The following is a 23,736-nucleotide window of genomic DNA, read 5'->3' on the forward strand; positions in this document are numbered from 1 at the left end:
TGAGCCCGGCACCAGGCTCACAGCTAGCTCCCTGCCAGCTATCAGCTGCATGCCGGGCTCACAGCTGGAGTCCCCACCCTCCACCCCGGGGTGACAGGCTGAGCTCTGAGCCTCGCCCGGGGCTCAGTTTCACAGTGTGGAGCCTAAGGCTCCAGGTGTGAGCCCATGATTGTTACTATGAGCAGGAGGCAGCCATAAAATTGACAAAGTCAGTTTCACGACTGATAGGCCCTGAGCTGTGAAATTGGGCCTGCGTTGGGCTCATAGCTCGGGCTGTCGCCCCAGGGTGGGTTGGAGGCTCCAGCTGCGAGTCCCATGCAGCCATTGGTGCCCCATGCTTGGCTGTCAGTGACCCGCAGTGCCCATTTCAGTCGGCCAAAGCACTTCTGGTGAGGACGTGCACCACCAGCAGAAGGAGGGTTGTGTGGACTCCAACAGCCGATTCCATTACTGTGGTGGCTGTAGGTCGACCTGAATTAAGTCAACCTAATTTTGTAGCGTAGACAAGTCCAGAATTTGGTCCTAAGAAAATATTCCAATGTCTGCTGTTTTCCCCTAGCCCATATCTGGGCTCTTCCTTAAAATCTTCCTCTAAACTATGCTTCCAGTCTGACATTTGGTTATGAATAGATAAAGCAGCAGTCTCTGCCTCTGGTCTATGGAGACAAGTTGATTTATGTTATATTACTGTAAGCAGACAAGGTGTTCTGATGTTTTGCTGACGGTTTTACCCCAAAGAAGCTGATGTGTTACAGTGTTTTGCTTTAAGATGCTGTCGTGTGTGCCAGGATGAGGAAAATCTAATGTATAATTTATCTTGTAATGTCTGAGGCTATCATTCTAGTAACACCGCTAGTTATTCTTACCGAGTGACACTTTGACAAGCTTTGTAATCACTTGTCCATTTTCTTTCCCTCTGTTGTAGTTGGTACTACCGTAACCTGAGTCGAGGAGAAGCAGAAGATATGTTGATGCGAATTCCTCGGGATGGAGCCTTTCTTATTAGAAAGAGAGATGAGCCTGATTCATTTGCCATGACGTTCAGGTAAGAAAAGACAAACTTGGCTGTGCAACATGTAGAGCCATTCATGCTCTCTGGCTTTGAACATGAAAAACTTCCTGTTGTAGCTCTTTGCATGAATAAAACCTGAGTTTGCAGTTTAGGTAGTTAGCCATGCAGTTTCCTGATCTGCACACATAAGTGGATGCATGTGCAAAATATATGTGCATGTATTTAGTAGGTAATTTTGAGTGTGGCAAAAACCTTGGCCCAGGATATCTCATACGTAGTGACAAATATGCAGGCACTACTCCTGTGTGGACCCCTCTTGACTTTTGTGAAGCTGCATGCCAATACAGTGGTCTGCTTGGCAGTTCTCTGTGCCGGATTGGCACCATAGATCCCAGGTTGCTGGCCAGAGGAAACCTAGTTAAATTGCATAATAATCTGAGGTTCATTCATTCAGCATCTGTTACATTGTGCATCTTACTAAAAATGAAGCTGCCATCTATCTCCTGTTAAGTATCACTTGCCAGCAGTAGTTGCTTTATAACTACAGTTTCTCTTATTTAAATTAATGCGTGTTTATAAGAACTGTAATGTTCTCTATTGCAATTTTGAATCATACTAAGCTTCTTTAATCAAGCCAGTTAATGCTGTATACAACATTGCCTTGGAGAGCAGATATTTGCTGTCTTTTATTTATATACTTTGCATTGAAGATTTTCAGACTTCTCTAAGGCCAGAGTTAGCTCTGATTTCAATTTTTTCCTGTTGGGAGATAAGGTATTAAAGTCCATTGTGGATTCTGTATGGTAGTGTCCTTATGAAAACACTTCATAGGCAGAAAAGGTTGTAGGTTTGAAGAGTTTGTAGATATCCTCCAGGTATAGACAGGTGGTTGCATGGTGGTTTTTACAGTGGTTACCAAAAATTCAAAACTTGTGTTCAAGTGGATAAGAATTTTTCCTTTCAAAGTAGATTGCAGTGGCTATCAGGAGCCACTGTTTCTGGGGAGACTGCTTCTTGTCACTTCATAGTGATTAACGGTGACAGGCTTCCAAAGAGAATCTTAGTCCAGACAAATCCTTCTTGGCTAGAGCACTGGTGAAGTTGAGAGGAGTCTTGAATGAGCGAGTTAATGGGGAAATGAGAGCAGGAATAAATGAGGGTATTTCCAAGACTCCATAAATGGGAGATGGGTGAGACAATTCCTGAATATGTTCTATTTGTGAATTCAATGGGGGAGTCTGAAATTAATTTGGAGAAATGAGGCTATGGAAAAGTGGAGAACTTTTTTATGCATTTAATATGCATCGTGGGTAATGATTCAGTTCTCGGTAAGTGAGGTTTTTACTATGTTAGGCCCCAACGACTTTTAAAGTATCACAGCACCTGTACTAATTCCACAGAGCCGAGGGGAAAGTGAAGCACTTCCGAATTAAACAAGATGGCCGCCACTTTGTGCTGGGAACCTCTGCCTATTTTGAAAGCTTAATCGAACTGGTGACCTACTACGAAAAGCATCCGCTATATAGGAAAATGAAACTGCGTTACCCCGTGACTGAAGAACTGCTAGAGCGCTACAGCACGGCAAGTGATTACCTTTGCAATGAAGTGATGTAGTGAAAGATAAGCACCATTCTCCTCCATTGCAGGAGGAGAAGGAAGATAAAATGCCAAACCCTTTAAAAAAAAAAAAAAAAGTAACCACGTACATGAAAGCAGCTTTTAGCAGCTTAGTTTTCTTGTCTATTAAAGAAAACCATTGCTATAAACTAGGAGACCTGCACTAATTATGGAAGCAAAGCCATAGCACCGTAGTTCTAATACATGAACTTTAATTGCAGATGCTAGTTTTGTCAGTTCCACATAATAATTGCACTCAGCCTCTCAAAGTTCTTCACAAGCATTTAAGGAATTAAGTGACACTTCTCTGAGGTCTTATGGTCATTATGCTGTTTGAGCCAAAATAGGCACAAGCAGGTTAAATGACTTTTCCCAAGGCTACACAGTGAGTTCGTGATAGAAATGGGCATATCACAGGCATCTGGGTTACCAGCTCTGGTCAACCCCACACCTTTTGAATTGCTATTGTAGCAGCACATAAGGGTCCCTTGCTCTGCTAGAAACAGTCCTGTTGTAGATTTAAAATATAACTCTGTTTTTTCTTCCCCATTTTAGGAGAAAGATATTAATTCGCTCTATGATGTCAAGATGTATGTGGAGCCTAACGAAATAACCCCATCAGTGGTATGTTTATGTTCAAGTGATTTTTCAAACTAAACTTTCCTGTAGGTGCCTGACAAGATTTCAGAACATTTGTGTTGATTTTCCTGTTACAAATATTGAAAAGTGTGATTGAAAGTATTAATGTGGCTTGTGGGGGGAGGTAAAAATGCTAGAAGGGTGTAATTTTTCAGCCCATCCTCCAAAATTACAGCTGCACATTTTCTACGTACAAACCTGGTATTTACTCATGCAGATGTGAAATCGGGCACCTAGCTACTCACTATGGATAGCTGATCCTGATTTTGCAGGCATGTTTGTGTGGATGTGCCTGGAAACTTAGGGGCCCAACTGAAAATTCAACTCGAAAAGGCCAAAACTGCATGCAAATAAAACCCCACATACAAATCCAAAAATATGTGTGCAATTTTACACCTACATTTATGCACACAGTAATCATGGTTATACTTGCAAATCAAGGTTTTGCATGCATAGAAAGGTGGACAGTCTTGCACACTTTTTATACAGCAGTGAATTTTTTAAATCACTTTTATTCTGCCTTTTTTGAATATGCATTTGTTTACCATTTAAAACAAATGGCATGGTAAATATGTATTTAGCTGTAATTCTCACAAATGCCATTTAGGCTGTAAATGCACATTCAGCTCTTGTCTCCGTGACTAATGATTTTGTATTACCGTGAAAGAATTCAGTGGAAGTAAATTCAAGATAAGGAAATTGCTTGTCCTGATAGAAATTTGGGTTTCCTAGAGGAAATGTATTCTGTAGCATTGTTGATGAGGTTTTCAAGGGGATGTTATGGTGGATGTAAACCCTGAGAGAGAGCCTGCATCCAACCCTTGAGGCTCAGATTGTATCTGGGGTGTGTGTAAGCAGGGATGATAACTCACTGTTCTCTGTGTTGCATAACCATGGTGCAGCACCCACAAAGAAAATACTCTTTAGTGTAGCAATGGCTGGTGTTTGAAAAATACTGGTTAAACAGTGCCGCTCCCGTACGCCAGTAGATGTCACTCTGGAACCTTAGAGGTGAGCTTACCAAGCGTAATAAAGAAAAAGAGATGTCATTTTTTTTTTCTTCTGAGATGGATTTATTGATAATTTTGTGACCTGTCCCATTCTCTGACCCCCTTTTTTGTGTCTTTGAAAGCCTCAGAGAACAGTGAAAGCCATATATGACTATAAAGCTAAAAGAAGTGATGAACTGAGCTTCTGCAGAGGGGCCCTAATTCATAACGTCACAAAGGAAACGGGAGGCTGGTAAGGAGTGTTTCCTTGTAGAAGAGCTGCATGCGAGGGGGAAACGAATTCAGCTTTGTGCAGCGCCTCTTAAAATCTCTGCTTCTGACTCTGCTGCTGTTCCTGAGCCTTGTCTTTATACAACCACAAAGCCGATGAAGAGAGAAAATCCCCTTTTACTTTTCTCAGCTTCCCCCCCTTGACACACGTTCTTCCTGTCTGGCTTGTCAATGAGAAGCAGTGTAAGGTGTTTGGTAACCATCAAAGAGCTTTCGAGAGGAGTGACTCTCTACTGCTATGTGGCATCCAGAATTGAGTTCTAGGTCCAGTCTTTTGCTGTCTGGGCTGGCAGGGGCAGAGATCACTGCCTTTATCAGGAGGGAGTGACTTGCATTGCTTGGTAACTGCATTGTGGACGAGCCTGTAGTGGGGTTGATGGATATCTGAAAGGAGTCTCATCTGTCCCTAGGTAGTGGCGTTGCTATCCCTCGAGGGAAAGGGGTTTCTTTGTAGAGAAATGGACAGGAGAAAAATATTCCACTGGGAACAGTAAAACCTTTGATCTGTAGGAAGCCAGTGCTGCTCTCTGGATCGGCTAGCAGTGGTGGTTTGAAGTATGGCATGGCTTGATTTTTTGCTGCTGCCCACATTCTTTTGATGATCACCTTTTATTGCAGCCTCAGCACTCCCTTCACTGCCTTCTCCCACTCTCCTATCTGCACCTTCAGCCTGTGCTTGGTACAGCCTCCTTATCCCCAGTGTCTTGCCTCTTCCCTCTCCCCATTTACATCCCCCCTGAAAACCCTGCAGAAGTTAACCCTGTACCAACAATGTAACATCCCTTCTCTGCTTTGCACAACGCCCCTTGAAAACAAAAATGCTTTTAGATTATCTCCATCCTCTGAGTCTCCTCCCACAAGTGATTTTATTTCCTAGCTGGTTTATAAACTGAATGGAATACATAGGACTCTCGGTTTTTTTTAATGTCCTCTAGTTGTTTCCACAAGGCAATCAACCACGTAATAATGTTTAGTGCTGGAGGGGAAGCCTCTTAAGTCATTAACTGCAGTTTGCAATAGCTGCAATCCCTTTGAAATCACCTGTTACCACAGTTAATGATCTCTTTGTTAGAGCTTTTAGCTACTTCATCTCTTTGATTTTGGCAATAGCCAACTAGCAAACTGGTCTTGGGTATTAATGTCCCATTTCTTGAGGATCATTGCTTAATTAATGGTCTGTGTTTGAAGGTCTTCAGTTGTCTCTTCTTTTAATTTCAGGTGGCAAGGAGACTATGGAGAAAAAGTCCAACACTATTTTCCATCTAATTACGTTGAAGACATGTCAATTGTTAATTCTGCAGACCTTGAAAGCCAGGTGAGGAGTTCAGGGTTTAGCTGATGTCTTCCATTAGCATGACGCGCGCCTGTGTATACTGAGCCAGTTTCTCTCATTCCTGGGATTATAACGATATGTTGTGCATGATGCAGCCTTAGCATGGAGTAGAAAATTACAGGCCGTGTTCGCTGTCCTTGGGGCTGTTGCAGGCACAATTCTCTTCTGTCCTTGATGCCACTAGTGACGTTTTGCAGGGTTTCCATTATGGAACCGTATTTGGGAAGAATTGTTCACTGGGTGGGTTATGACGAGGCCATAGCAATTTCCTGCAGGCTCAAGATGAGCATGCATGGTCAGATTTTCAGATAGATGTGTGGAACAATTATGTACCCCACATATACCCCTAGCTTGCTTACATAGTTACTGCAGTGGTTTTTGCAAATGGGAAAACGGGGTGCACAAGTGCATCTAATTAGCTTTTTCACACCCTGTTACCCAGTGTTTGTACGCAACTGAGCCAGTTGGGCCTGCCAAAAGTGTGTGAAAATCTGTTTCAGAGTCTTGGACAAAGAGCAATTTAATTTAACAAAGGAAAGCAAAAGTCTGAGTAGGCAGTTATTTAATTGCATGAATCCTTTTGGGTTTTTAAAATAAAATGGTCACTGAACCTTCAGATCCATGTTGCCTTTGGGATGTATGTGGGGAAATGTATATGAACACGTTGGTCTTTCTGGTATTGTAAAGGGAAGCTTAAAAAATGAGCAATTACACCAGGGCAGTTGCTTTGGCCTCACAATTTCACAGTTTTAAACAAAATCGATTAATATAATGTAATATTATTTCTGAATTCAAGTGGCAAAAGTTTGCAAGTTGGAAAACAGTGAATTGGTTGAGCTGAAGACCCACAGATGAACAAGTTATTCCCAACCTCACTAGTCATCTTTCATCTGTAATGAGAGATTCTCGCACTAAAAATGTGTTTTTTAAACAGTGCCACTGGCAACTATTCAGTGAAATTGCGGGCAGGTATCAGTGGTTTGCTTTGTGCTTCATTTTTGTTATGCATCCTGTGACAACTCATTAAAACGGAAAAGAGTAAGCGAGTCAAATTAAACCCATTGTTTCTTCGCAGATTATTGAGGACAACCCTTTAGGATCTCTGTGTCGTGGCATACTGGTCCTCAATACTTACAATGTTGGTACGTAGCCTCTGGAGCTTGTAGCAGGATTCCTAGGTTTTCCTAGGTTATTAGGGCTGTTCTCCCTTGAGCAGGAAGAATTTGTGAAACTTCCTTATGTGGTCTATAGTGCAGCCTCATGATGCTGTCTATTCAGCCTGATAAGAGAATTTATCATAGTGGAAACCTGTATGGTTGGCTGCTACATTGAACCAACCAACCGAACAGCATTCAGTAAGACTAAAAATGTTGATAGAGTCTAGTGTAAGTCTCTGTTGTTATTGTGCTGTCCAATAGTGAAAATGCCTCAAGGGAAGCATGACAAGGCTTTTGTCTTCATCCTGGAACCCAAGAATCCAGAGGATCCTCCTGTAGAATTCGCAACTGATACAGTGGAAGAGATGTTTGAATGGTACCAAAGCATCAGGGAAATCACATGGAAAACTGCAGAAGAGGTACCAATAGAAAAGAAAATGTTTGTTTTGTTTTGCAATGGATAGTTATAAAATTAGGAAATAATGAGTCTTCAGCCATCTGAGAACCACCTGTAAGTTCCCCGAGCCTCACTAAAATCTGAACCCATGATCCCTCTTGCATATTTATTGTATAGGAGTTGGTTCAGCAGTGTGACTTCAAAGGGACTATTTACATGCTTATAACGAGGCACTTTGCTAATTTGGGCCTTGTTTCCTAAACTTTCAGGCCCATTGGGATAGTTTGCAGAGCACCACCCATCAAAGAGAGTTTTAACTCTCGGCAGAGTTCTCTGTCAAGTTGATAGCTTGAAAGCGTCTCTTGTGCCTTATACCTTGTGTTGTTGCATGCATCTATGCCAAGCAGATAGGAAATACTAAAGAATTACAGTGATGGCATGCCTCCTGCAAGGCAGTGGAGAATCAAGCTCAAAAAGTATACGATCATGAGTAGCAAATCCACTAATGCATGTGCTTTCTGAGCTGTGCCTAAACTCCCCTTCATAATCCTCTCTTCACTGGGTGTTTTCCACATCTCTCAGAACAACCTAAAGATTTTCCCCCACTTCAGGTTCTCCATCCTCAAGGCGTCAGTGTCATTTCAGCGGGACAAGGACAGGACGTTCTGCAGAGCCTGCCTTTGCGACTCCTTAACCCTTACATTTGGGTGTTCTCTTTTTCTTTCCTCTACCCTTTATCTTTCTGGTATTTAAAAAGCCTGACAGAGAATACCTGAAGGGGCAACTTTACTTAGATATCCTGTTTTCTGCCTTCCTCTTCCTCTCTTTTTATGATTACTTGTCTGATTTGAATGACAAAATCATCTGTGTTTCTTAACATCTCATCCGCACCTGCTGCTTATCCCTCATCTGAAGTCTTAATTCTCTGCTTTATGTCAACAGAATTGTATCTACAGCAAACATACTTGATGTCACAAGCAGAGGATTGTAACTTCAGCTGGGGATGAAGCAGCAGGAGCTGTTGAACTGTTATGAAAGAAGGACCCTGTTTTCATGCCTGTGGCATTAGCTTAGTAATAAAAATGAGGGAAAGGAAAACATGATTCAGTAGAAATGTCTCTTAATAGAATATTTTTCATGATGTATCAGCTGCCCTTTAAGGGTTTGTCAGCTTTCTCCCCCTTTCACAGTCAGAGGGGTACTTAACAGCTCTGCAGTTCAAAAGTCCTCTGAAACCCTCTCCTGCCAGTGGGGAGAGTCATGCTTTGTCCCTCTATTACCACTTTAAAGCTCATGGAGTAGACGGCCTTGAGGTGAACATGCTTTGAGGGGGATGAGATGTACAAGAGGGACAACATAATGGTATGATGTGATATAAAGGTTTTATCAATATGAGTTTGGGCTGTGTGTGTCACACATAAGTAGTGAAGCTATGAGACTTCAGCTTGGGGCTTTATCCACTCGGTCATTCCTTTTTTAATCGGCACTAACCACGTCCCCAGAAATAGTCTGCTCCTGTTGATATTCATTCCTGGTGAGCTATCTTTAGAAGTGTCCTTCTAAGAAAGAGCATACCTGGAAATGCTCCTTTTGCTAGTGAAAGCATTGCTTTCTGAAGCTTGGATGTCTGTTACACAATGACCCACTACAGTGGAACATCTTATTACAAAGAGGTAATAGTTTATATCTGCACTTCTCCAAGGCTATGTCAATTCATAATCCTAAATTCCTCTTTGCTTTTCTTAGACCACAGCACACGCTCTCTGGTCTGATGACTGCTTCTGGAAAAACGCGTCTCTGCAGCTCCTGTTTTCCTTCCTCCTCCTGCTGTTGTGAGAATTTCTTTTGGAGATTTCTTATTTTCTGCTTTTTGTACTGAAGCTAGGAACTGTTCAGTATGTCTCCATTTACACCTCCTATCCTGCAATCACTTCTTGTATCTTTTTGTAATTTTGACCACCTCCTGCCAAATTCTACCTTCCCTTGATGCAGGCTCTCATTGACTTCAATGGCTTCTAATCTCCATCAGCAATGGCCATGAACAGCTGCTGCCTGCCAAAGTGAGGAGCAGCGTGGCTTCCCCAATCCCATTTGAATGGGTTGCAGGTATCCTCATTCAGCTCCCACAGCACCAAAAATGTAAACCATCTAGCGTTGCAGTAGATTATGGGCTTTTCAATAATAATGCCTGTTTGATCATAAATTATTTTTCATTGCTGGAAATGCTGGCTTGCTTTGCAAAAAGTGAACTGCTGAAACAGTGTGCTTTGCATTTGGAGGCAGCTGGAATTCAGTCTTGTGGGAGTCACAAGAGATATTTAATCCTGATCGAGATCATAAATTAGTGGAGAGAAACTTCATTATGCTTTGCATTTTTTGTCTGTGCATTTACATGAAGTGTTGAGTCAAGAACTTAGCTAGATTGATATGGATCTACATAAAAACAGTAATTCAGCTGCCAGGCTTCTTTATGTGATTCTGATTCAGGAAAGCAATTAGGCCCTGATTTTTAAAGGGATTGAGGCATTGCTACACTCAACTTTGCAATGCCTCAATCTCATTTTGAAAAGTAATTTAGGTACTTAGGAGCCAAAATCTTATTGACTGTCAATGGGATTTTGGCTTCTAAGTGCCTAAATTCCTTCTGAAAATGAGACTTAAACGGCTAACTCTATTAGATGATTTAGTGCAGCAGCGGTTAAATGCTTTTACAAATCTGGGCTTTAAGCACATGCTTAACTACTTTCTTGAATTGGGGCTTAAATGTGTATAGGTCCTCTGGTTTTATACATTATTCATTACAATATAAAAGACCTGAAAACCCCCCGTTATTGGACATCTACGTAAAACTCAAAAATTGCTAAAAACAAACACCCAACATTATATTAATAAACCCTGAAAAACAGAAGCCCTAAATATGTATCACATCCAAGTAGGTTTGTGAAGTGTTAAATATGGAATCAGGGAGCAGGGAATGTTTTAACATCATCATCATCATCTCTTTAGAATACATCCTAATTTATTTGTGCCATAACGTTTTACCTATGTGCAATCTAAAAATATTTTTTAAATCTTACACAGGAGAATAGGAGGAAGTACTGGGAAAAGAATCAATTAATTGCCATTGAATTATCTGATTTGGTAATCTACTGCAAACCTACAAGCAAATCCAAGGACAATTTAGGTGATTTTTTTTAATAATACATTTTACCTTGCCGGCTTGCATGCTAATCCTGTTCAAAGAAACATTAGCTGAAATTTTAGAATTGAAAATAAAATACCTCCTTTCTGCACTGGGACAGCTCAGCCTCATGCATGCAAGGGCTTCCTTCAGTGGCAAATTGGTGGTGTACACTGGAGGGAGTTTTACAGTACTCAAATTATAAAATGTCAGGTAAATTCTGGTGAGCTATCAGATTTGTTTTGAGCATACATCTCAACCTCTCAAGGCTCAAGTGTGGGACTAAATGTGGAACAAATTACTGAAATGAGAGAGAGAAGAGATCATTAAGGAGGAGGAGGAGGAAAAGCTCTGAGGAGACTAGAAGAACTTGAAAATGATTTATTCAGGTTTTCCTTCTCCATAGTGCTGCATTTCTGAAGTTAATAAAATGACAGTGACAAGGGGTGGGAAGCTATGCTGCCTGTTGTTGGGGTGGGGATGTGACATTGTCCCTCATGATGGAAGATATAGGAGAAGATATGCTTTGGTGCTGTGGCAAATTTCCATCTGGCCTATCCAAGCCACCCTTCCAGTATAACACTAGTAATGAAGCTCACCAGAAATCAATGTGCACTTGGCTTCTTTTGTTTTAAGAGATGAGAAAAAGCTCGGGATGAATGCTTTTGTGATTTGCGGAAATAAAATCTTAAAACAGATTTGCTCTACATTATGTAATATTTTACTGCAAGAGCCTGATTGTCATTTACAATAAGGCCCCTTGAAGGTACCGGAGTGATAGGAAGATGTCTTGGTGTAAATGAGAATTACGCACAATATCAAGTAGAGATTCCTGGATTGATGCTGAAATTGATTACTTGCTGAGTTTGTGCCATGGAGTAGCCAACAAATAGCCCCTTCCTGCTTAAGATTATTTGCAAATGCTTGCAGTAAGCTATCAATGTAGATAGACATTATAATTGCAGTCATTGTTTGAGGCATTGTTAACTGTGGCCTGCCCTCCATTCCCCCACTTACACACGGAAAGGATGTCTTATTTAAAGATGGGCTGTGGTGCTCAAAGGAGCATTGTTAGCAGTGATGGGATGAGAACAACACTATAGCCTTCATCCAGTCCCACCGCAGTGAGCGATTAGGGGACTTGTCAGGCAGACAGGTTATTTTAATTTTCAGGCTTGATGTTCAGCCAATTTGCAATGTGTGCATGAATAAGCAGTCAATTGTTCTGTTAAAGGATGAGGACAAGGTAAAGCAAGGCTACAGTGGAAATGAAGAATAAATGGTGGTTTCTTTTTTCTTTTTTTACTTCCTGCCCCTCCGCACCCCTGCGTAGAAAATCCTGATTTCAGAGAAATCCGTTCTTTTGTGGAAACCAAGGCTGAAAGTGTTCTCAAGCAGAAGCCTGGTGAGCTGTTGAAATACAACCAAAAGGGACTGACCCGGGTTTACCCTAAAGGACAGAGGGTTGACTCATCCAATTATGACCCGCTTCGCCTCTGGCTTTGTGGCGCCCAGATGGTCGCTCTTAATTTCCAGACCCCAGGTAACACTGTCTTAAAGAAGATCTTAATTGTCTTTCATTTTTTCCAGTGACCATTAACAGGTTCCCCCTCTAGTCCCTTCACCACCTTGGTTACTGTGGTTGTCCTTGCTAAAGGGAAGAAGGAATGTGAGAGCCTGAGAGGATTGAAACTAAGAGTTATTTGCTTGTGACTCTGTGGGTTGGCTACTAGGGCAGATCCCAGAAAATTAATCCCCATACACCCTGCAAAGTTCACTTGTGGGACCTGATCCAACTCCCTCGAAATCCACAGGATTTCACAGGAGTCTATCTCTTAACTTTAATAGGTGTTGGACCGGGCATGTACGGCCCCAACATCAGCTGGTGTAAATCAGCATAGCTCCACTGTCAGTAGTGACTCTGATTAACACTAGCTGAGGATCAGACCCTCCTACATCACATTTTACAGAATTGTATTAACTGAGTAATTCCATGTAGTGATCAAGAGATAATAGAAGAGCTCGTTGGAAAAACTTTGGTGGAACCCCATTCCATCAGAGCATGCAATTCCATTCAAATGGAAGCATTTCCTGAAATCATGTCAGTTGCACCAGAATTTCATTTCCTGTTTCAACATTTTTGGATATGAAATGTGTAGAGTTTTCATTTTGAGATCACTTTTCATTTTGATTCTTAATTTTGTATGACGATAAACAATTTTTTAACAAGGCAGAATCTAAATAAAATATTTCAATTTTTGTCAAAATGAAATGTTTTCATCAACCTGGAAAAAAAATCCAGAATTTTCCTTTGTGGGGAATTTTGAAATGTTCAGTTTTTGTTCCTTTTAAAACCTCAAAATGTTTTGTGAAAGAAGCTTCTTCCTTCTGCACAGCTCTAAATATCAACTTGTATTTGAGCACAGACAAATGAAAATGCGTTTGAATTGAAAATTCACAACATTACTCGTTTGCCAGTATTTTCTCTTGGCTTTGATATGAAGTTGAGTGTGAATGCAAGCCTGTCTTTCAGATTTCTAATCAGTGGACCAGGGACAATCAATTTCAATTATTATTATTAGTCATCACCTAGTTTTTTTGTTGGTGAAAGTGGCAACCAATGGGAATGGCACTAAGAAGCCATCAAACTGATACTTTGTCATCCTTTTGGATTTAATAAAATAGGGAACTCTACTGTCATGGCTATTTCATTCTCTCCCTAGATAAATACATGCAAATAAACCATGCCTTGTTTTCACTTAATGGACGGACTGGATACATTCTGCAGCCAGAATGCATGCGAAATGAGGACTATGACCCAATGCCAAATGAATCGAAGAGGAAATTGCAGATGATTTTGACAGTGAGGGTAAATCTTTTCTTTTGTAAATATATTCTTACAAGCAGTAAATGTCTATATGACTAAAAATAAAACTATTATATTAGCAGAGCAAGAGCTGTGACAAATTGCCAAAATATACTTTATTTAAATGTCAGTGTTTAAGAATAAAACTAATTCTGCCATCTTCTCTGAAATAAAATATGTTTCTCTCTGTCATGTCAATTAAGTTCACATTATAGAGCAGAAAAAATGGAATTTATATGGTGAGTATTAAAAATCAAATCAACTTACATTGAACTTCACCTTAGTTCTCATTAGACAGATCCAATTAGGGACTGGTTAGCAACAGATTTATTAGTTCAGAGGTTTCCAATTTGACAGAAATAGGTTTTTATAATGAAAAAAAAGAAAAAAAGCAACTAAGCTAGAAAAAAGTTATCTTTAACACAATAGGGGAAAATGCAGCTATTTTGCTATACTCCATCATGTCAGAATCTCATTTTTCACGAAGAGAAAGTGTTTATTGTTTGAAAATTACATTACAGTGGGTTCTGGCATCAACTGTAAATTGAACTTGTTTGTGTTCTGAGCTGCTATTCAGTAAGAGAGATGTCTTCCAAAATAGCATGTGTTTTATGAGAAATGATGGTAAGGAACAAACACATTGTAACCACTTCTCACTGCCGTTTGGATTCAGACGTTCGCTGTGAAAGTAAAGCAAAAGAACAAATGCTTTTAAAAAATTGTAACAAGGGTTAAGAGTACAGAACCTCACTGTTATCGGGTCATCTTGAGAGTGGAACTGTGGCAGCGGGAGTGAGGCTTCTTTTGTATGCTCTGTGTGTGTGTGTGTGTGTGTGTGTGTGTGTGTGTGTGTGTGTGCGCGCGCGCGCAGAGGTGAATTTTTCAGTCACTGTCCTTCATTTTTAAGGACGCATTTTTGCACCCATAATTATTTATGTTTATGATTTAGGTCACTTAGATGTTTATCATTGATTTACAAGTGCATTCATTGACCAGTATGTGCAAACTGTGGGTACAAATCTGTTCATGCCAGATTACACCTGCAATTATTCATACTTGCAAGAATGGAGGTCCCCTTTAAAATTGGGCTGAAAATTTGCCCCAGACTCTTGAATGCCTATGAACAAGTGAGAGAGAAAGATATAAAAGGGGCTGTGTGTGTATCTGTATATTGCATCCAAAAAAATCTACCTTGAAAGATGTTCATGTTGCAAAGTCAAGCCTACCAAAATCAGGAAATACCAGAATTAAGTTTACCTGTGCAACTCTTAATTCAGCTCCCTGGTGTGTAAACATTGTGGTACAGTCTTTAATTATATAGTCACATACTATGTTTTCCACAAGATCCCACCTCATTCCGTAAATGAGTAGGTATTCAATATTCATTTTCCCTTCTTCGTTCAGTATGTGGCCCCAGGCCGTATTTACCACAAACCCTATACTGAATACAGAATTATTAATTTCCTTATGGGTATTTCTAGGTTCTCTCACCATAGTATCTGAGTGCTCCACAAACATGAATGAATGAATTTATCCTCTCAATTCCCCTGTGAAATTAGGTAGGGAAACTGAGGCACAGAGCGATTAAGGTCAACATTTGTCAAAAAGGGTCCACTGAGTTGGGTGTCAATCTTGGGACATCTAGGGCCTGATTTTTTCAGAATATTTCGCATTTTTATGGCACTTCATATGTCCATAGCACAGCTACAATCAACTAAAGTGGCAGTCACGAGCACTCAGCACTTTTGCAAATCAGATCAGGTGTCTCATGCTGGGCATGCAGAAAATAAAACACACACGATTAGCGGCCAGCTGTGATGATTTTTGACTTGCTTAGCATCATGTAGGCATTCAGTGACGCAGGCAGGTAAAGAATCCAGTTAGCGAGGGGTGGCGCTCAGTTTCCTTAACCTTGAGATCCTCCTTTCACTTCTGGCAATCCCCCGCCTCATTCCTTCCCATGTCTGTAACAAAGGAGGCAGGCATGCTACTGACAGCAGCCTCCTTGGCTTCAGATCCTGACTCATTCCCAGAACAACGTCCACCCTCCGCCATCTCTTTCCCCTTGTCCATTTTTCACTCCTCTGCCTCTGAGTCATGCAACTTCCTCCATCTACTCCATAATGCCTGGAAGCCTGTAGGGGAACATTGAGAGCGCAGGAGGGACCGTCTCTCTGCTCTCAGTGTCTGTGTTGGGTTCCTTCAGTAGCTGGAGGAGCAACTGAAAGCAAAGTCCTGCTCAGCCCCCTTGCGACCTCTTACCCTCTGTAGGGAGGGCACACGTACAGTCTGGTTGGCACATAGGAGCTGTGAGGGGATGGAGCATACCCAATACAGACAGAATCACTGGAGGATTTAGCTGCTAAACTTTCACAAGTCTCTTCTGAGCATGTGTGATTTTTTTCAGAGGCTTATAACTTGGCCAAATTTGGGAATATTTTCACAGGAGTGTCAATGGGCACCTCCCTGACACCAGGGGAAACCCCTGGCCAAATTTCAAGTCCCTGCTCCAAAGCATGGAGGTGCTAGAGTGCCTTAATGAAATGATTATAAGAGGGTTTTTTTTTTTAAACATAGAGAAAACATCATATTTTCCCCATATCTCAGCTTGGAAATGCCTGAATCATTTTAGCTGAATATTAAAAACAAACACGCAACCCCTCCCCATCAGCCTGAGGCAGAAACTCAGCATGGAACATTTCAGCTTGAATGGTTTAAGTTTGGAGTTATGCAATGTTACAAGCCACTGAAAACATGGTTTTACAATGGAAAGTGTAGGACAGCCTTAACTATAAGTGTTGTTACCTGTGCCAGTAATGCTAATGTGTGTGTTTGTAAAATAATACATATGTATATGTGTGTATATATATATATAGAGAGAGAGAGAGAGTGCATACATGTGTGCTTTCTTAAGGACTATTAGATAAGAAAAGAGTTGGCTTTTTTCAGTGGCACAGTTTAATAGTTCTGGAGACCACTAACGGTACATAAATTACGTTGTCAAGTTTCTTTTTGAAATAGTGGTATAACCGATTGTCCCTTTATAGGTTTTAGGCGCTCGCCATCTGCCTAAACCTGGCAGAAGCATTGCCTGTCCGTTTGTAGAGGTGGAAATTTGTGGAGCCGAATGTGATAATAGCAAATTCAAGACAACTGTTGTGAGTGAGTATCTGCACAAACTTTTGGGTGGGAGTGCAGTTATACTTCCAGGGCACTAAATAACATTGGTAGAGGATGTTCATCGTGCGTGATATCTGTATAATTTACCAACATCATATACTGGAAGGATGAGGTGACTTTATTGCTCTTAACTGATGATTCATGTATTAGTACTCTAGTGCTTGCTTCAGAACCAATTAATTTTAGAACCTTCACTGTGTGTCAGATTCAGGCAGAGAAACATGCAAGTGTTAGAAACCTAGAAGGTGAGGGTTGGAAGGGACCTCAGTAGGTCATCTAGTCCAACCCCCTGCTCAAAGCAGGACCAACCCCAACTAAATCAAATCAATAAACCATGTTAGGTTCATAATAAGCTGCATTTCTGTTACGTTTCTGGCTATTATAATTTCCATATTTTTAAATTGCTCGATAAGTCGAAAGTGTCTCTGAAGATGCTGTATGAAGTTTTCAGAGCTCTATGTAGTTCAAAAGCTTCTCTCTCTCACCAACAGAAGTTGATCCAATAAAAAATATTACCTCACCCACCTTGTCTCTCTGAAGATGCTAGTCAGTTTCTGAAGGTGCACTCCAAACTGCAAGATTCTAAGGTCCTGGGACTGTCCCACATAGGTTTGGGTTCAAAGATAGATAATTTCTTTGGAGATACCTTGGACAGGAAGGGCAGCAGTACAGCAATGGAGCATGCAGAGCGTGATGGCCTTGACCCAGAACCCTACAAAGTCAAGGAAATACTCCCACTGACCTCAGAGAGCTTTGGATAAGAGCCTGTGTGTGCAAATACGGTTCATTTAATAAATGTACATGAGTGGGCCAGAGTTACACCAAAGGCCAAACAAGGGTAAAGATTTTAAATGTGAGGGTCCTTTCCCACCATTTTTCTTACTTTAAGCTTTCTGATTGGCTGCCTATTTTAGTGCCTGATTTGGCATTTTTAGGGGCACTGCTGCTTCTCTGTGGCAGATGAGGTTGTTTTTAGTGTAGAACTCTGTGACATAGATATCAATGGAAAATCTGTGTGTGGAATGAGTAGAGAGCGGCACTATTAGGGGAATCACAGTGTTCCCCAGAGAAGAGTATTTTGACCTGTATGTTTTGCGTTGATGATCAACCTTCAGAGCCAGATTTTCAGCCTCTAGAACACATGCAGATGACCCCACAAAACTCCACCAATGACTACTTCGTATGTTTGACATATCTGGCTATGTAGTATATTTCGTGCTAACGTCTGTTTTTAAACTCAGACCTGGGCCTTGTATTTCACCTTTTAAAGATTCACCTTTTAAAAATAGGGAGGTTTGTTTATATAAATAAATGTTTTTAAATTTAGATTTTTTTTCCTTTATAGATTCCCCCCCCCCCCCAAAAAAAAAAAAACAAAAACAAAAACAAAAACAAACTTCTTGAGTAGGCAAACTAAAAGAAGTGGGATAGGAAATTTCAGACTTTCATGTATAATCCCAGCACGTGACCTCAGGTATACACTTGTATGTGCATTAACGGAAATGATTGCGTCATATCACAAAAGTTTTCCTTTTGTTTCAGATGACAATGGCCTTAACCCAGTGTGGGCACCCTGTCCAGAGCAAGTGAAATTTGAAATTTATGATCCTAACTTAGCGTTTCTGTGCTTCATTGTTTATGAGGAGGATATGTTCAGTGACCCCAACTTCTTAGCACATGCCACTTTTCCCATCAAAGGAATCAAACCAGGTAAAGATCAACAGGATGTCATAAAGTGTTAAGTAAGAAGTATGGTCTTCAAAACTGTTAGTACCAAGCATATGATCTCAAAACTTAGGTGTAAAAGGCTTGTCCAGTTGACACACACCTTGGGAGATAGCTCCTTTAAACTGAACATACCACATTGTCACTCTCAACTAGGATATCATTTGTGTTGGAAATAATCTTTTAAATGAATCTCCCACTACCAGATTCTTTTTCATTCTTTCTGCAAGAGGAAAGAGTTAAATAGAACGAGCTGTATCAGCAATGAGAAAACCAGTATGGAACTATCTTCTACTGCAGTGTGGTCAGTTTCACAGTGGGAAGTAAAGGCAGCTCCGGCATTCTTGGACCCACTAGTTTGAGACTGATGGATTTAAATCTGACCTCATGGATTAGGAAAGCCCAAATGTGAAAAAAGGATCAATGTTCTCCCACCTTCTTCAACACCCAATTATTGGTTTATTCTGGAGAGGTAACAGTATCAATGCTGCAGTGCTTGTGTCTACCGTCTAGTGATTTGATTATGGAATGATTACTGTGATTTAGTTCATTTTGCCACGGTCTCCATTTCATTAATGTGATTGTGTGCCCAGAGTGAGTTCTGGAGAGATGACTGCTTAAGATTCTTTTGCTATCTTGGGTTCTTTGCTTTTTTAGCTCATCCATATGTGGGCATCTCTTGAGTTAATTTCTGATTTCTCCAGATCTGGTCTGATTTGCAGAGCTGTGGGTAAATTTCATGTCATCCCATCCCTGTCTGCTGCCTTCCCTGTAAATTTCAAAGCTCTGCCTGCTCCCAGGAATGGAGCAGCTGAGCAGAGTGGAAGGATCCACCCAGTCCCATGCATGGTTGCCCTCAACTGCAACCAGATCTTCCTCCTTTAATTACCTCTGTGTCCCCTCTCCCCAGGGTTTAGGTCAGTTCCTCTCAAAAATGGTTACAGTGAAGATATAGAGCTGGCTTCTCTTCTGGTTTACTGTGAAATGCAGCAAGTTCTGGTAAGTGCAAAGCCACTTCCTGTGTGTTACACATCACTTCCTCTATATCCAGGGCATGTGTCAGTGAGTTCTTTGTGTTAACTAAGAGGGGACAATTCAGCTCATTGTCCTGTGCCTGATACTGTCTGACCCTAAAGACTGTCACACCAATTCCAGAGTATTCATTAACCTGAATTCAGTTGCTTTCTGTCTGGGCAGAGAGATGTCTCACTCTTTTTAAGATCGTTCTGATCATGGAGCAGCATTGCTGCTGGCCTCCTGGATTGGAATGAAACCTGCAAGAATTTAATTCTCCGGCAGTAGGAAAGAGCCCTTCTCAAGCTTGTATGCCCCTCTTGGAGGTGAGACTCAGTAATATGGAAGCTTCCCATGGCAGTAGATAGTCAGGACAGAATGATTCTGGAGGCTGGAGAAGGAATATTTTCTCTGTAGAGAACCTGGAAAAAAACAGAAGGCTTTGCCAAAGAGCAAAAATAAAGACAGTAATTGCCAGTATTTCATAAAAATCAGAGACCCCGCACTGGATCCCAGTGCAGATATACCTGCCTTCACAGAACATTGGTTTGAACCACTAAAATTTTGTGAGCACACAATCCTTTTGGAAAAAAGTGTACCCATCTCCAGTCACAGAATCAGCCAGGCAGGTGGGTGAGCCACATGCAATTATTACTGATACCTAAAAGTGCTGCATGCAGGACCTTACACCAGAGCCAGTCTGTCTAGTCAGCACTCTCTCCACCTTCCAAATTCTCAAGCCACAATTCTCCAGGCTTGATAGACACTCTGTGAAACAAGTGAGATGCTAGGGTCTCAAGGTGATCTCCCACATACTGTGAATTTCAGAGGAGAAAATACTGTTTCTGCTTTTACGTTGATGTAAGTCAATTGGAGTTGATGAAGCGACTCCAAACATGCTGCTATATCTGACACCAGAATCTAGCCATTGCATTTCTTACAGCAAAACATGATGTGTTTCTCGACAGTAAGTCATTGGGTCTCTGGTGGGATTTAGTCCTGCAGCAACATAGACATTGAAATGGAAGATATTGCATTCACAGTCATGCTCAGTTCAATAGGCGAAGCAGTAGCTTTGGAAGAGCTGGGAAACTCCCTTTTCCAAGTTGAGTGCAAAGCAGTCTTATAAGACTCCCTATGAAATGGTTGTATGTAATCCTGTGACACCTTCTTGACAGCCATTGTAGCTTTCCATTACCCACTGGAGAAAAGAGGGGAAAGAGATGTTGCAATGAGGGGGTCTGTTGGGAAATAAGAGCTCAGGAATGCAGGTCATGAGGGGGGGAAAAGGATCCTGAGGAATAAAGGGGTCATAGGCGAGGAGACGCAAGAGGGGGAGAGGGTCATAATATGAGGCTTATGTATATAAATATAATGTATATCCTTTAAAAAAGAGTTTTAAACTGTGTAAGGTCTCAAATCCCCTGGGGATGAGCCTGGCATAGAAGGCTAGACAGACAGCTTTGTATTGCTATGTTCGACAGAACCCCCACGGATAGTGACTCGGTGTCCTCACCATTGCCTTACAAAGTGATGTCCAGGCTCACTGTGTAAGAAGACTGAGAATCCCTTGTGTCTGGGATCTTCTTCAAAAATCCAACTCATTTGCTTGGGGTAGCGGTGTCCTTTAAAATGGTGCTCATAGCAGCAGCGCACCTCCCAACCTGTCAGCAGCAAGCCCGTTGACAACGGCACAACTCACAGTCTCAGTCCCCTTTCTTCCAGCTTGTTAAGCCAAAAGGAAGATGCAGCGCAAATGTATGTTTACAATGATGACGCCTCAGTTGCTGCGGCAGTAGTGGGAGAAATTTCAAAGATTTGTTGACATCTGTCGCAAACAAAGACTTGCCATGGTCATTAAACTTTTAGAACCGTTGCCAAACCAATCTGGAAGCATCATAAAAAGATCAAGGCCGTGTCTATCTGTTGTGCTGCTTTTTAAAAAAAATTCCTCCAAAAATAATAACAGCTCTGTTTATAGAGAGAGCCCATCTGCATCTACTTGGAGAGGAAATCTAAAATTATTAAAGGGCTTGCAGATGGTTGTGAAATTTGTTGAGACCTAGAGATGCAAAAATGTTGCAACAGTGTGTAAATTATCATGTTGGCCCTTATCCAGTTCCTATTGAAGTTAACTGGAATCTTTCCATATAGTGTAGAAATGTAAGTGTATTAAGCAAGTTGTTAAATTTAGAAGCATGTCTTATTTGCTTGCAAATTTGATTTACTTGCTGTGAAAGTATGAATGTTTTGGAAGCATTCTTGGATTAAAATCAGCTTAGCTGGTGGTTGGGTTTTTAACACTGAGATCAAAGTGGACACTTTGGGAATGATTTTGAAAATCCAGTGCTGGTGGATACAGTTGTTTAGGAGAGTAAATGAGGGCCTGTAGATGTCTAAGTGATCAACAATTGGCCATTTGAATGCCCTCATTTATGACTGAAGGAGGCGAGGTTGGTCCCCTTTAAAAATCAGGCCCTTTATTCCATATTTGTAAAATGCAGAGCAGAGAGGCTGTGCCTCAGCTCCTTGACATCCCCAGAGAGGGCGCTGCAGCAGGGTTTTAGCCATAGTGCAGGGCGTGGGGTCCTTGATTTTAGAGTTTCTTAACCTGATGAGCATGTTGCGAAGGCCATCTATTTTCTTAGGCATCTAGGGAGTCATATCTAAGGGTATGTTCATGCTGTTGCTGGGACCGAGGCTCTCTGCCTGGTAGACAGACCCACTCTAGCCAGGCTCAAGCTAGTGTGCTAAAAATAGCAATGTGGACTGAGTGCCTTGAATGGCAGCTCGAGGTCTCAAGCCCGCCTGACCCCCTGGATCTGAATTTGGGTGGCTAGCCCAGGCCTCTGCCAGAGCTCCAACCTCCACCACTCAAGTCCCGCTAGCCAAGTCTGCCTGCTCGAATTGGGAGGCTCATTCCTGGCTGCAATGTAGGCATACGCTCAGGGGCAGATGCTCCGCTGGCGTAAACTGTCATAGCTGCAGGGAAGTCCACAGAGGATGACAGTTTACATCAGTGAAGGTTCTGCCCACTCTCGCCATAGTAGTTATGACCATGAATGGTCCTATTTACTGCTCGGTGTTTTCAGAATCTGATGTTTCCTTTGCAGGTTAATAAGAAACACGGTTGGAAGCAATGAGGCTTAGTAGTAAGCACCATCCCGGGTAGTGTTTGCATATTGGGCTCTATCAAATGTCACGGTCAAAAATTAAAATTTCTTTCCAGTGTTTCCAGACTATTGTAAAATAACTGCAGTCCTAATACACGGTTCCTCCCCTTCTTCCCTCAATATACCTGCATACTTAATGAAATACTTTCTCTCTAATCCATTTATTTCTCACTGATCACCATGGTGGGTGAGCACCTTACAGGGCTGATTTTTTTAAAAAGGTTTTTATGAGCATATTTTTTTCAGTATTTTCTCAGTGGTTTGTTTTGTTTCCAGATGTGTTTTATAAAAATGAATTTACGAACAACCTCTTAGAAAAATTAAGGGAGAATAGCTTGTGTAAAACCCTGAATTGATTTCTGATGTTCTTTTCCTCCTGAAGGAAAGCGAAGAAGAACTTTACTCATCGTGTCGGCAGCTTCGGAAGCGCCAAGCGGAACTGAACAACCAGCTGTTCCTGTATGATACCCATCAGAATTTAAGGAATCCGAACAGAGATGCTTTACTAAAAGAATTCAATGTGAATGAGAACCAGTTACAAATGTACCAAGAGACATGCAACAGGAAGTAGGTTGATCCTCTTTATCCTGCCAAGGGGCTTCTCACATCTAAGGGTCCTGTATGGCACAAAGGCTTCAGCTTTATTAAGATAGTTTCTGGCCCACTTGGCTTGGATTAGAAGCTACGCTTCAGCCTGTGAAGGGAGTTTTGAGTCACCATTGAACCAGACTCCCAAGTCAATGAGTCTCTTGGTCCCAGTGACACACAAAATGCCATAATCCTTGGAGCTTAGACTCTTTCCTACTGTCCAGCTCAAACAGCCAAATAAATTACCCACCCTAAAGACTACGTGCCCCCACAATTGTGACGTAAACATACTGGAACGTGTGGGCCCAGAATGCAGTTTTGTTTTGACCCAAAAACAAATGAAAACGCAATGGTTAGTCTTTGCAAAAATTGCCTGTTAAATACCAGGACACTATCCTGAGGGAAAAAGACGCCTTGCCCCAGCTCCTGGCTGGGTGGCAGGGAGACAGGACCTTCCTGTATCAGGAGGAGATCCTGAATGGCTCTTTTCTCCTCCCCCAGCCTAAAGGAAGGGGGCGGGGGTGTCAAATCCTTTCCTCCCAGCCAATCAGAGGCCAGCCTTTCAGGTCTCTTT

General features: G+C 41.5%; 1 protein-coding gene across 3 annotated transcripts in view; it reads left to right on the forward strand.

The window, feature by feature from the left end:
- The window catches only part of PLCG2 (phospholipase C gamma 2), an 80,652-nt gene that overhangs the window by 51,489 nt on the left and 5,427 nt on the right, over nt 1-23,736 (forward strand). For 2 of the 3 annotated variants that reach the window (XM_067540154.1, XM_067540153.1), the window contains exons 19-32: nt 926-1,045; nt 2,413-2,593; nt 3,185-3,253; nt 4,401-4,510; nt 5,767-5,863; nt 6,957-7,023; nt 7,300-7,457; nt 10,517-10,619; nt 11,950-12,159; nt 13,340-13,485; nt 16,530-16,644; nt 18,205-18,372; nt 19,298-19,386; nt 22,957-23,141. In XM_067540154.1, coding sequence (XP_067396255.1) covers nt 926-1,045; nt 2,413-2,593; nt 3,185-3,253; nt 4,401-4,510; nt 5,767-5,863; nt 6,957-7,023; nt 7,300-7,457; nt 10,517-10,619; nt 11,950-12,159; nt 13,340-13,485; nt 16,530-16,644; nt 18,205-18,372; nt 19,298-19,386; nt 22,957-23,141 — 1,818 coding nt within the window. The remainder of the gene's footprint in view (nt 1-925; nt 1,046-2,412; nt 2,594-3,184; nt 3,254-4,400; nt 4,511-5,766; nt 5,864-6,956; nt 7,024-7,299; nt 7,458-10,516; nt 10,620-11,949; nt 12,160-13,339; nt 13,486-16,529; nt 16,645-18,204; nt 18,373-19,297; nt 19,387-22,956; nt 23,142-23,736) is intronic. The other variant, XM_067540155.1, reaches the window with a different exon arrangement.

This window comes from Emydura macquarii, unplaced genomic scaffold (assembly GCF_026122565.2).
Source record: "Emydura macquarii macquarii isolate MOO-44397 ecotype Brisbane River unplaced genomic scaffold, CSIRO-AGI_Emac_v2 contig_561, whole genome shotgun sequence".
NCBI lineage: Eukaryota > Metazoa > Chordata > Testudines > Chelidae > Emydura > Emydura macquarii.